The following is a 14,676-nucleotide window of genomic DNA, read 5'->3' as shown; positions in this document are numbered from 1 at the left end:
TTCAATTCCTCGAACATTACATGCACAATCTTACTTTTAATAAAATCATGTGAAGCTAAATGATGTAATTACAAATTTAATTGCAGTTTACAAAAGTGACCAATTATGAGAAACAAGGTACATGTATAATTTTTTAAGCCTAGTACATGCATCCAGATTGCACGTGTATTTCAGAAGCCACATATGAATTTACACGTGTTTTTAAAATACACGTCCTAAGTTACACGTGTATTTCAAAATACACGTCAAAAGTACACGTGTAATTTCATATTACACGTGTATTTAGCTAAATACACGTGTACCATTTTCATAAGGGATCCTACCAGGCCTTCGTTATGCGACCGGTTGACGATTTTGTTATACAAATATGCTGTTTCACGTATTGTTCATTTTGATGAAAAAGGTATGGCTGATTTATTAATGGACAGACAAATAAATGAATTTAGACTCGGATATTGCGAAATAAGTCGACGCTTTCGTAACAAATATATACTCCACACTAATCTGATACAGTATTAGTCGGTCATGTTTTTATACGAAACTGATCCATAGGACCATTACACACACACACATACACACACAGTCCCTCGAATATTGGGTTTTCAATGTGTTATAGCCCATTGCATGCCATTCCACATGATAAATAGAACGACCATTTGAGACCTGGGACTCAAGCACCAGCAGAGAATTCGGGGCACGACAGTCCTTATTGGGTCTTGTATAAAACTTAAATAGCATACCGGTATATCGGGTACCCGGTATATGATTTCGAGACCAACAGAACGGTGTGTTTCCTTTGTAATAGTCATCTCCATACACCCCCGATACACAACCAGCCTCGCACCCTCCGATACACCACCGGCCTCGCAAACAGCCGACGCTTTTCAAAAATACCGAACGCGAACGCCTAGCTACTCGATCAGGGACGTGCCACCTGCGACCGTAAAGCGACATGCCGCACCAATAATTGAATAACCCAAGACGCCATAATAAATGTTATTCTGCATTTAAGGGGGGGGAGTATCAAATTAGTCCGAATTGCAAACAGCAGCATTTTGTTCTGAGGCACAAATACGGTGATATTTAAAGCAGTTGGGATTTTCTGTGTACGGGCCACATGCAACAAGAACAAGTTTGAGTTTGGTCATATATGAGCTGTCCGATTTAAGTTGTTGTAAGCATAGCCCTTTGACAGTGAAATGCCACAATAATAACCACTGAGATAGTCTTAGCTAAAGGATTGCTTAATATATGTCGAATAAACACTATAATCCGTGTATACTGTAGATAAATGAAGAAATCCTACACTTCAAATTTAAAATTATACGATCAAATTTATTACTATGAAACCACAGCCATCATCAGGTGGAATGACCAGAAAAACAAGTGTTTACGGTAGGCGGCCGCACTGAACCAGGCAGGTTTTTTTCATGAAAGTTGCCCAGTAAACGGATTTAAACAAATCTAAATCTTCGATCCAATTGAACCATTTGTTTTCGATTTTGATGAAGTTTTGACTCAATAGTATCAATCGTATACCCGGTACCTAAGATGACATTTTCATTACCAGGCGGATCTAGGAAATTTGGAAGAAAAGAAAATGTGTTTTTAAAAAAATTAGCTCTTATGGCATCTAGAAAATTGGTCAAAGTGGTCAAAATTAGCTCTTATGGCCTCTAGAATTCATCTAAGATGTGAATATTTAATCACGAATCCCCGATGTCGGCTGTGTATCCTGATATTACTGTACGGTACATAATTTTATATATATTCATATGGTAGACTTTACTTACCTATTGGGACCTATATGGTTTCATACTAAAAATTATATATTCCATAGATTTAACAGACTTATTGGGTGCCTCAAACTGCGGAAACATTATGTACAGGTCTATTGGGTCATCACCTTATGAGTCCCAAGTTTGAACTGCTTATTCAAATTAGTAAATTAAACATTATTTCGAGTCAAAGTTTAATTGTAGTGACGACCCAGAAGTGGTTCTAATCTCTTAAGAATTACAGTGATGGAGCTGTCGTCATAATGACGATCACCTAATCGGATTTTACAATCTTAAAATTTCGTCTTGTACGTTTTCTGTAGCGCAGGTGATCAAGTCTTAGGATCAACTTCATTGTAACGAATGATTTCAAATATCAGAAGCCCAATGCGTTTAATGATTCAATTAAATGGTATCGTGCTGATTGGATGAAAGTTGGGGTAAATCATTGTATTGTGATCTTATTCTTTTTGAATTGGTCATTGGTGGTCAATGGTCAATTTATGAATCTTCAATGGCGAATCTTTTCTAGTTTCACACCAAACGCGATATAGCGTTCTCATGTTCGTGAAATTGTAATTCGTCAGTAGTGGTCAGTGTTGGTCAGCTTATGAATTTGCAATGATGAATACTTGGTAGTTTGTAAACAAACATGGCTTGAGAAATTTCCGGTATTCGAAGTCTGAATCGTTCAGACTCGGGGATCATATCTCAATTGGTCAGTTTCTGACCATCACGGTGTCAGCATTGTGGTCGATAGCTTATATGAAACATTTGTAGATAACCAACGAAGGGGCCCAAAAGCACAAGCCAATTTCCAGTGATGTGATCCAAAAAATGCCCTACTGAAAAAAGTAGTCTCTCAATTGTACGAAACCAAATCGCACTGGAAAATTAATTTAGAAATTGTCGAGTGGTAGCCACAGGCACTGGTTTTTTCTACGTAGTCTCTCATTTCATATCATACGATTTCCCCCGTTTCAAACTGTTGAGTTTATGAGATAATATTAAACAGACATATTGGGGCCCTCAGTGATAACTAATATATTTCTTTTGATATTTGTACCTATCTGTTGGGTCCATCAAACAGTTGGTTTTCTGTAGTAACTAATATATATCACATGATACATGATTGTACCGATCTATTGGGTCAAATATGGTCTTATATCAAACTTATACATTCCGATACCCATATGGAAGACTTTAATAGACCATTCTAAGTGGTTTCCTGTGAAATAATTGTTTTATTTTCTGTTTTCACGGTACTGCATTGGCATAATCCAAGAGAATGGAAGGCATGTATGGATTCATGTAATATGGCATATTCAAGTGCCGCTGCATATCCACATGGAAACGTTTGGCAATGTGAGGATGTCCCTGCACTGTTCCTTCCTTTGAATTCACCAAATTACTAAATCAACTCAGCATAGTCATCAATATACATGTAGTTTATCCTTCAAAATCGAAGAGTGCTTGCGCATACACGTAGGCCTTAATCCTATAATTCCACTATGTCTTGTATTATCGAAACCTATATCCACCCCATCTGACAAAGTTTAAATCAAACTTTGTCAGAAGGGGTTGAGAATTGAAAAGGTTTCAATTGTTATCATTGGCTAATCTGGATCAGTTCAATTTTGATCTCATGTTTGTCTATACATCAATAATTAGGAATTATCCAAGTTTAGCGCAGTCTAATGTGTATACGGTTCCTAGAAAAATCAAATCGATATTTGGGTAAAGCCTGTGAATTTAACACAAACACTTGGATTATACATCATTATAAGTTTATTTGGAATCTTTCTCTTTTTTATAATTTTCTTTGTCAGCATTTTAGTGGCTTCGTCCAAAAGTTCACGATAAGCCATTCTGTTGGAACGAATGCAAGATCGTATGAAATATTTTATCTTCATCCGATGACCAGCGCCTTCGTGTTTTCATTCTGCCTATTAAAAGAAAGAAAATTCATTTATTTCTATATTTGGTTTAGGTTAAAAAATGATACTTTGTTTCTCTGCAGCTGCCGGGAAATAGTGTAAATTCCAATAAAATTTGTAATCAGTTCATTTCTATAGCTGCAGGGTCTATAATTGTATGCCTGATAGTGATTAGAAAAATAATGTACTGGGTAGATAGGCTGCAGGGTAAATTAACTTTAAGCTAGGTAGAACGGAGAAACAAGGTATCATTTTTTCCCTTAATTGACCAATTTGAATACATGACCCGTCAAATTATATAAAACATACGTGCACAGTCAAAGTGGGAGGCACTACTTGTTCAGGTACTTGAGCTATTTAAATTAACCTTTTTGAAAGTAAGCTACCTGGGTAGGGATATCAAAATTGTGACATTGAAACTCGGGAAGTGCACTATTATATTGTATGTATATTAAACATCGCCTCAGCCTGGCAGCATATCGAAAAAGGCATGACCTTTAAACTTTATATATTCTTTATGATATACTAGTAACACTAAACTGCTTTCAAATGTTATTACGGTTAATTTCAACCATTGATATTTAGCACTGCTTGGTGGCCATGATGAATAATGCATCCCTGTAAAACTTGATGTACATGTTCATAGGGACATAATCTGCAACTTTGCACTACATCATAATATTGAATTTCGACCCGAGAATAATCTGAAGAATATGTATTGGTTATGTTTTAAATTACAATTGCTCATGTGACCTTGAAACTCAGGACGGCCATGTTGCATCCGATTGACCCAAAATCTCTCTCATGCTGATGCACCCTTCAGGAATGCAATCTGATAGATCAAGCAGAGTGTCCTCAATATTTCCCTTGAAAACTTCAAAAATAAGTAAAAAATGCTGATTTCAGCAAACAAAAAATGGCCCCCAGTCAACCATGTTGATTCTGACTAAGCTAGTATTTTGGAAAAAAGTGTATCTAGGGTAGATACATGTATATAAATAAATTATATCAATTGCATTAATATATTTTTATAAATGATATAGGGCCTATTACATTTTATAGATTATAGATTATAGATTGTACCTATCTATTGGGTCAATCAAACAGTTGGTTTCCTCTGTAATAACTAATACATTCCACATGATAGTTTGTACCGACCTGTTGGGCCCTAATAATACAAAATAATCCATATGATAGATTTGACCAGACCAATCTAACTTTGGGTTTACTGTGTTATAAATACATTCTATCATAGATTTCCCTCAAACGGGGCATGTGAAAAATAATATATATTCAGTATGAATATAGACTTTAACAAACATATTGGGTCCCTCAAGGTGATTAGTAAGTACTTGGTGAAATACCTGACAATCTGCAAATGTCAAGAATTACCATTACGATAGAGCATTTCATGCACTGGCACAACTTGCAATTTCTTGTGGTAATAACGTCACATTTTTTGGTACAAAAAGGTCACAGGACGGCCATCTTGTATCCGATTTTCTCAAAATCTCTCTCATGCTGACGCACCCTTCAGGAATACAATCTGATAGATCAAGTAGAGTGTCCTCAAAATTTCCCATGAAAACTTCAAAAATAAGTAAACTAGCAGTCCAGTGACACCATGCCAGGTAGTTTCAAATGCTCAACAATCTAACAATTTCAATATTCAGCGCCCCTGGTAACCAGATACAAAAACCAATGACCCTGAAACTCACCACAATCAATTAGAATAAGTCAACAGCTACGATTTTGTAATTGATTGTGATAACAAAATATGCCTCGTTACCGATTTAATATGGAAATAATAAGTTATTCTACTATTCAATGCCCCCTGGTGACCATATGCAAAACCCAATGACCTCGAAACTCACCACAATCAAAGAACATGTCATGAACTACAACTTTGCAATTGATCATGGTAACAAAATATGCCTAGATACCAATCTATAAGGAAATACTAAGTTATTCTACTATTCAACGCCCCTGGTGACCATATATAATAACTCATGTCCTTAAAACTCACCACATACATAGACGATGTCATGAGCTATAACTTTGCAATTAATTGTGGTAACAAAATATGCATAGGTACAGACATAATATAGAAATACTAAGTTATTGTATTATTTAACGCCCCCTGGTGACCATATACAAAAACCGATGACCTTGAAGCTAACCAAAATCATAGAACACCTTATGAGCTACAACTTTCAATAGATTGTGGTAATACAATATGTTTAGGTATCAATATAATGTCGAAAATGGAAAATTTTGATAATTAAGGGATAGGAGCACCCTTAATACGACCAGTCAAACTGCGCAGTTTTAATAAACCATCGTTTTTATATCCACTTTACACTGTATTGAAGGATTGCCAAAAAGTTTTCATTTTCGCATGTTGAAATGAGAAAAAAATAAGCCATTTTTGAAATTCTAACAATATGCGTCCTTAGTTTCCATGCCTACGAACCATTGATTTTTGATGATTTGATTATAATTTCAAATGGTAAGCACGGAAACATATTGTTAAAATTGATTTACAGTCAACCCCCAATATAACAGTTTCACTGGTAGTATGAAGCTAAATTCAGGTAGGCCTACAATGTGTTCAAAAGTTTTAGAGAAATATCCCAAATAATCGACTTTCGGTCTAAAGTCCCTAGTGGGCTAAAAAGGTATGAAATAACTTAACTGATTTACCATCAGTTGCGGAAAGTTGACTCGTATCTGTCATAAGACTCTCTCTATATGATTCAACTGCGGATTGATTGGAATCTTTCACACCAATTGTATCGAACTCTGTGGTCCATCTTCCTGTGAAAATTAAAAATATGAACATGCATAAGCAATTGAGTAGTGGTTGAAATTGAGACAAAAATTGACATTTTTTGGGTACGAAAAAAGATCACAGGACGGCCATCTTGCGTCCGATTGACCCAAAATTTCTCTCATGCCGATGCACCCTTCGGGTATAGAATCTGATAGATCAAGGTAATTAATCAGAATCTTCAAAATTCCCTCGAAAACTTCAAAAATGAGTAAGAAAGTGCTGATTTCAGCGAACAAAAATGGCAACTAGTCAACCATGTTGATTCTGACCAAGCTCAGTTTTTGGGCAGAAGATGTATCTAGGGTAGATACATGTATAATAATACATTTAATCAATTACATTAATATATTTCTATAAATGATATAGGGCCTATTACATTTTAAAGATTGTACCTATCTATTGGGTCCATCAAACAGCTGGTTTCCTGTGTAATAACTAATACATTCCACATGATAGATTGTACCGACCTATTGGGCCCTTTGTCTTATAGTACATAATAATCCATATGACAGATTTTACCAGACCAATCTAACTGTGGGTTTCCTGTGTTATAACAATACATTCTGTCATAGATTTCCCTCAAACTGGGCTGATTTCAGCGAACAAAAATGGCCACCAGTCAACCATGTTGATTCTGACCAAGCTCAGTTTTTGGGCAGAAGATGTATCTAGGGTAGATACATGTATAATAATACATTAAATCAATTACATTAATATATTTCTATAAATGATAATGGGCCTATTACATTTTATAGATTGTACCTATCTATTGGGTCCATCAAACAGCTGGTTTCCTGTGTAATAACTAATACATTCCACATGATAGATTGTACCGACCTATTGGGTCCTTTGTCTTATAGTACATAATAATCCATATGATAGATTTTACCAGACCAATCTAACTGTGGGTTTCCTGTGTTGTAATAATACATTCTGTCATAGATTTCCCTCAAACTGGGGGATTCCTATGTGATAAATATTTTATATTCAGCATGATAGACTTTAACAAACATAATGGGTCCTTCAAGGTGATTAGTTAGTACTTGGTGAAATACTGAACAATCTGGAAATGTCAAGAATCACCATTACCATAGGGCATTTCATGCACTGGCACAACATGCAATTGTTTGTGGTAACAACGTCATATGTCTAGGTACTAATATACTGTAGTACCATATTCTTCGGCTAATTTACGCCACCGGTGAACATAAACAATGCCTAGAAACTCACCACAATCTTAGGGCAATTCATGTTAGAGCAAGTCATGAGGCCAAGTTATTTACTGCGAATGAGAGAAATTGAGATAAATGATCGAAGCGTTTTCAATATTTCCCATGAAAACTTGAACTAGGGGTCCAGGGACACCATGCCCACTTGAGAAATGTTTCCGTATGCTCAACAATCTAACAATTTCAATATTCAACGCCCCCTGGTGACCATATACAAAAACCAATGGCCTTGAAACTCACCACAATCATGGTACATGTCAGGAGGTATGATTTCATGGATTGTGATGACAAAATATGCCTTGTTACCAATTTAATATGGAAATACTAGATCATAGAACATGTCATGAACTAAAACTTTCTAATTGATCATGGTAACAAAATGAGCCTAGGTACCAATATGAGGAAATACTAAGTTATTCTACTATTCAATGCCTCTTGGTGACCATATAGAATAACTAATGTCCTTAAAACTTGCCACAATCATAGATGATGTCATGAGCTACAACTTTGCAATTGATTGTGGTTACAAAATATGCATTGATACGAATATAATATGGAAAGATATTGTATTATTCAATGCACACTGGGCCATATACAAAACCAATGACCTTGAAACTCACCACAATCATAGATCATGTTATGAGCTACAACTTTCTTATTGATTGTGGTAACAAAATACGCCTAGGTATCAATATAATGTGGAAAATTTTTTTCCCACCTACGAATGAGTACTGATGACACCAAGATGGCCACCAATTGCGTCATAATTGGCTGATCAAAAATACCTGTCTCAGGTATAAAACATCCCTTTCTTAAGAATACCCATCACAAAAAACAATGAGAAATGGCTTTCTATTGTAATTGTGATAACAAAATATTCCTCGTTACCAATTTAATATGGAAATACTAAGTCATTCTACTATTCAACGCCCCCTGGTGACCATATTCAAAACCCAATGACCTCGAAACTCACCACAATCATAGAACATGTCATGAACTACAACTTTGCAATTGATCATGGTAACAAAATATGCCTAGGGGCGAACTCTTTTATCAGATCGGAGAATCCGTTTGCCTCCAATCGTACTCTTTTATTGGTCACGTGACTTTTTGGAGTCTCCGAAACCTCCTTTCTGTCGAGGTGGTGTGATTCGGATTTTGTGTGGAGCCAACCGGAGATTTCGGACGGAGACTTCGGAGGTCATAAAAGAGTACGCCCTTGGTACCAATATAATAAGGAAATACTAAGTTATTCTACTATTCAACGCCCCCTGGTGACCATATAGAAAAACTAATGTCCTTAAAACTCACAACAATCATAGATGATGTCATGAGCTACAACTTTCCAATTGATTGTGGTTACAAAATATGCATAGGTACGAATATAATAAAGAAATGCTAAGATATTGTATTATTCAACGCCCCCTGGTGGCCATATACGAAATCCAATTACCTTGAAACTCACCACAATCATAGAACACGTTATGCGCTACAACTTTCTTATTGATTGTGGTAGCAAAATACGCTTAGGTATCAATATAATGTGGAAAAACTTTTTCCCACTTACGAATGAGTACTGGTGACACCAAGATGGCCGCCAATTGTGTCATAATTGGCTGATGAAAAATACCTGTCTGAGGTATAAAACATCCCTTTCCAAAGAATACCCATCACAAATTGCATTGAGAAATGGTAAACCAGTAGGAAGCTACAGGACTCAGAATTCGGGCAAAAATTAACATTTTTGGGCACTAAAAAGGTCATAGGTCGACCCAATTTTTGTTTCGTTGATGGGCCCTGGGGGGATTCATATATATCCGAAAGATCAAGGTAATTGATCGAAGCGTCTTCAAAATTTCCCTCAAAAAGTTCAAAAATGTGTAAAAAGTGCTGATTTTGGAGAACAACAATGGCTGCCAGTCAGCCATCTTGATTCTGACAGGGTCAGTTTTTGGGCTGAAGATGTGTCTAGGGTAGATACACGTGTAACCCAAATATCAAGACGTTACCTTGAAGCGTCTTCAAAACTTCCCAAAATAACTGGATTCCGTCTACGGACGGACGGACGGACGGACGAAAAGTGAACGCAATAGCCCGCTGGGACTAGTGTCCCAAGTAGGCAAAAAATAAGCCATTTTTGAAATTCTAACAATATGCGTCCTGAGTTTCCATGCCTACGAACCATTGATTTTTGATGATTTGATTATAATTTCAAATGGTAGGCACGGAAACATATTGTTAAAATTGATTTACAGTCAACCCACAATATACCAGTTTCACTGGTAGTATGATGATCAAATTCAGGTAGGCCTACAGTATGTGTTCAAAAGTTTTAGAGAAATATCCCAAATAATCGACTTTCGGTCTAAAGTCCCTAGTGGGCTAAAAAGGTATGAAATAACTAAACTGATTTACCATCGGTTGCGGAAAGTTGACTCATATCTACCATAAGACTCTCTCTATGTGATTCAACTGCGGATTGATTGGAATCTTTCACACCAATTGTATCGAACTCGGTGGTCCATTTTCCTGTGAAAATTAAAAATATGAACATGCATAAGCAATTGAGTAGTGGTTGAAATTGAGACAAAAATTGATATTTTTTGGGTACGAAAAAAGGTCACAGGACGGCCATCTTGCATCCGATTGACCCAAAATTTCTCTCATGCTGATGGAACCTTCGAGTACACGATCTGATAGATCAAGGTAATTGATCAGTGTCTTCAAAATTCCCTTGAAAACTTCAAAAATGAGTAGGAAAGTGCTGATTTCAGCGAACAAAAATGGCCACCAGTCAACCATGTTGATTCTGACCAAGCTCAGTTTTTGGGCAGAAGATGTATCTAGGGTAGATACATGTATATAAATACATTAAATCAATTACATTAATATATTTCTATAAATGATAATGGGCCTATTACATTTTATAGATTGTACCAATCTATTGGGTCCATCAAACAGCTGGTTGCCTGTGTAATAACTAATACATTCCACATGATAGATTGTACCGACCTATTGGGTCCTTTGTCTTATAGTACATAATAATCCATATGATAGATTTTACCAGACCAATCTAACTGTGGGTTTCCTGTGTAATATCAATACATTCTATCATAGATTTCCCTCAATTCGGGGATTCCTAGGTGATGAATTATATACATTCAGTATGATAGACTTTAAGAAACATAGGGCCTAATGGGTCCTTTTAGGCGATTAGTTAGTACTTGGTGGAAATGTCAATGTCAACCTGTCATGTTGACTCATCTGTCATGTCTCTCCATGTGGTTAACCTGTGGATTGATTGGAATCTTCTGCACGACTCGTACCGAATGCGGTGGTCCATCTTCCTATGAAAATAAAAAATATGAACATGCATAAGCAATTGAGTAGTAGGCCTAGTTGAAATTGAGGCCAAAATTGACATTTTTTTGGTACAAAATAGGAAACAGAACGGCCATCTTGCATCTGAAAACATTCGGTTGGTTTTCACGAGCTCGGTGATCTAGTGGGATGACGCTGCGCTAGTAATTTACTTGCCCGGGTTTGAGTCTCGCTCTAGCCGCTCTATTTTCTCTAACTCTGTTCTCTACACTTTCCTTGAATTTTCTAAGTTGCGCACCTCTGTGCGCATGTGCACCTCCGTGCCATGTGCGGCGTAAATCAGCGACAATGTACGTTACATAGCGGAACTAAATGTCGCAGCCGAAACACTCCAATCCCTCTTAGGGGACCGGCGGTTCCCACGTTGAGAACCGAACGGCGGCATTCTCTTAAGCGAACGTGGACGGTAGACACGTCTCTCTCGCACAAACGATGTCAAGCGATGTCGGTTCTCTCGTTGAGGATCGAACAGCGGCGCCTCCTTAGCGAGCTTCTCGCACGATCGATCTCGGTCCTCCCGTTGAGGAACGAACAGCGGCGTCTCCTTAACAAGCTTCTCGTACGATCGATCTCGGTCCTCCCGTTGAGGAACGAACAGCGGCGTCTCCCTAGCAAGCCTTTTGCACGATCATAGTCGATCCTCTCGTTGAGGATCGAACAGCGGCGACTCCTTAGCGAGCTTCTCGTACGATCAATTTGGAGACATCGGTCAACATCGGTCCTCTCGTTGAGGGTCGAACAGCAGCGCGCCATTAGCGAGCATCTCGCACGATCCATGTCGGTCCTCCCGTTGAGGATCGAACGGCGGCGTCTCCTTAACGAGCTTCTCGCACGATCGATGTCGGTCCTCCCGTTGAGGATCGAACAGCGGCGTCTCTTTAGCAAGCCTTTCGCACGATCGATGTCGGTCCTCCCGTTGAGGATCGAACAGCGGCGACTCCTTAGCGAGCTTCTCGCACGATCAATTTGGAGCAACGTCGGTCCTCCTGTTGAGGAACGAACAGCAGCGCGCCCTTAGCGAGCTTCTCGCACGACCGATGTCGAGCGATGTCGGTCCTCTCGTTGAGGAACGAACAGCGGCGTCTCCTTAACAAGCTTCTCGTACGATCGATCTCGGTCCTCCCGTTGAGGAATGAACAGCGGCGTCTCCTTAACAAGCTTCTCGCACGATCGATCTCGGTCCTCCCGTTGAGGAACGAACAGCGGCGTCTCCCTAGCAAGCCTTTTGCACGATCAAAGTCGAGCGAAGTCAGTCCTCTCATTGAGGATCGAACAGCGGCGCGCCATTGGCGAGCATCTCGCACGATCGATGTCGGTCCTCCCGTTGAGGATCGAACAGCTGCGTCTCCTTAACGAGCTTCTCGCACGATCAATTTGGAGCAACATCGGTCCTCTCATTGAGGGTCGAACAGCAGCGCGCCATTGGCGAGCATCTCGCACGATCGATGTCGGTCCTCCCGTTGAGGATCGAACAGCTGCGTCTCCTTAACGAGCTTCTCGCACGATCGATGTCGGTCCTCCCGTTGAGGATCGAACAGCGGCGTCTCTTTAGCGAGCCTTTTGCACGATCGATGTCGGTCCTCCCGTTGAGGATCGAACAGCGGCGTCTCCTTAGCGAGCTTCTCGCACGATCAATTTGAAGCAACGTCGATCCTCCCGTTGAGGAACGAACAGCAGCGCGCCCTTAGCGAGCTTCGCGCACGACCGATGTCGAGCGATGTCGGTCCTCTCGTTGAGGGTCGAACAGCAGCACCCCTTAGCGAGCTTCTCGCACGATCGATGTCGATCCTCTTGTTGAGGGTCGAACAGCAGCGCCCCCTTAGCGAGCTTTGCGCACGATTGATGTCGAGCGATGTCGGTCCTCTCGTTGAGGAACGAACAGTAGCGCGCCCTTAGCGAGCTTCTCGCACGACCGATGTCGAGCGCTGTCGGTCCTCTCGTTGAGGGTCGAACAGCAGCGCGCCCTTAGCGAGCTTCTCCCACGACCGATGTCGATCCTCTCGTTGAGGGTCGAACAGCAGCGCCCCTTAGCGAGCTTCTCGCACGATCGATGTCGATCCTCTCGTTGAGGGTCGAACAGCAGCGCCCCCTTAGCGAGCTTCTCGCACGATCGATGTCGAGGGATGTCGGTCCTCTCGTTGAGGAACGAACAGTAGCGACTATTTCAGCGGACGTGTACGGTGGACACGCCAGCACACTCCGCCTAGGAAGACTCCAACTCCTGCTCCTGAGAACTAGAGATTAAAATAAAAAGCATAGACTGATAGAATATGCCAGTAGTTTTATTACGACTGTCTCCCCGAACAACCAGTTTTCGACTGGCTAAACAACTCTGGAAGACGACTCCCCTCTGCCTGCGGACTACCACCTGGACCCAAGATGGCAGCACCATCCAATACCCGACTGTACAAGTTAAACTACCTACCACATAAACACTCAGCCGTATACGACACGTTACTTGATCTTGGTCTTATATTTCCCAATAAAATCAACTTAAGGTCTTAAGTTCCAAGTTAGTCTGAATACCAGTCGTTGTTACCGAATACCGGTTCCCTACAGCCAACGGCTAGGTACTAGACCAGTTCCAAGTGGGCTAAAAAGATATGGAATAACTAAACTGATTTACCATCGGTTGCGGCAAGCTGACTCATATCTGTCATAAGACTCTCCATGTGGTTCAACTGCGGATTGATTGGAATCTTCCACACGACTTGTAGGCTTATCGAATTACTTTATAGGCCTAAAGCAATTGAGTAGTAGTTAAAATATATACATGATCAGGGATGACAACGGCCCGTACTGAAAAAGTTGGAAAATAGGCCTAATGGAAAAAAAATTTGGGGGAAACAAAAATCAGTAACTTTTAGCCAAAAATCTTACTTTCTTTTGGTCAAAATGTCAATAGTTTGGGCTTGAATTACAGCCGCTCTTTGAATGAGATGCCATATTGGTTTCTCCGACTCCACAGTTGTGCTAACTACTGCCAAAAGCCGGCTTAGGGAGCACTCCTAACTACGGAGCACTCTGATGTGAATCCTTAGTTATGCCATCCAATATAAGCCTAAAAGTTCCACCATAGACCTAGGCCTATCTCTTCACAATCACACCCCCAAGATAAATTGGCTGTGACTGTGTTGGACTACCGGTGCCGACCTGATTACACCTGCGGTAGGCCTAAAAGCCTGAATTAAAATATCATGCCAAACGAACGAAATCAAGAGTAAAAGTCGCCCCAAATATGTCCGGTTTGTTTAGGCCTACTACGGTCCATGGGTGTATTGTTTGGCAACTGTTCAGTGACATAGAATTGGCCTACTGAATTGAATTATTCAAAGAACATTCAATGAATCTATTGTTAACGTTAGGCTAGTTAACGAAAGCCTAACCTGTCAGTGGTTTAGTTTCACGATCGGATATTTTCACAAACCACACGTTGGTATAAGCCCATCCGATTATAAAAAGCTTACCACCGACGATTAGGTAACTAACTCAGTTGATACGAGCAAAAAGATTTCATT

At 39.7% G+C, this 14,676-nt stretch overlaps 1 protein-coding gene and 1 long non-coding RNA gene across 6 annotated transcripts in view; both read right to left on the bottom strand.

The window, feature by feature from the left end:
• The window catches only part of LOC141914281 (uncharacterized), a 160,936-nt gene extending 148,506 nt beyond the window's left edge, over nucleotides 1-12,430 (bottom strand). For 3 of the 5 annotated variants that reach the window (XM_074805554.1, XM_074805553.1, XM_074805565.1), the window contains exons 1-2: nucleotides 11,068-12,430; nucleotides 6,419-6,532 (exon numbers count right to left, since the gene is read on the bottom strand). In XM_074805554.1, the coding sequence (XP_074661655.1) occupies nucleotides 6,419-6,532; nucleotides 11,068-11,242 (289 nt within the window). In that variant the 5' untranslated portion in view covers nucleotides 11,243-12,430. Of the gene's footprint in view, nucleotides 1-6,418; nucleotides 6,533-10,192; nucleotides 10,307-11,001 lie in introns of all 5 variants that reach the window. The other 2 variants (XM_074805555.1, XM_074805556.1) reach the window with 2 other exon arrangements.
• A 700-nt stretch (nucleotides 12,431-13,130) lies between these two features.
• On the bottom strand, nucleotides 13,131-14,120 carry LOC141914129 (uncharacterized). Its single transcript, XR_012620726.1, has 3 exons — nucleotides 14,039-14,120; nucleotides 13,584-13,751; nucleotides 13,131-13,392 (listed from the first exon to the last, which is right to left on the bottom strand). It is a non-coding gene; the product is annotated as an uncharacterized LOC141914129 (long non-coding RNA).
• Between the last annotated feature and the right edge of the window lie 556 nt (nucleotides 14,121-14,676).

The sequence above is a fragment of the Tubulanus polymorphus genome, chromosome 12 (genome assembly GCF_964204645.1).
Source record: "Tubulanus polymorphus chromosome 12, tnTubPoly1.2, whole genome shotgun sequence".
In the NCBI taxonomy this organism is placed as follows: Eukaryota; Metazoa; Nemertea; class Palaeonemertea; order Tubulaniformes; family Tubulanidae; genus Tubulanus; species Tubulanus polymorphus.
The sequence above is the reverse complement of the archived record's forward strand: the minus strand, read 5'-3'. Positions and strand labels throughout refer to the sequence as shown.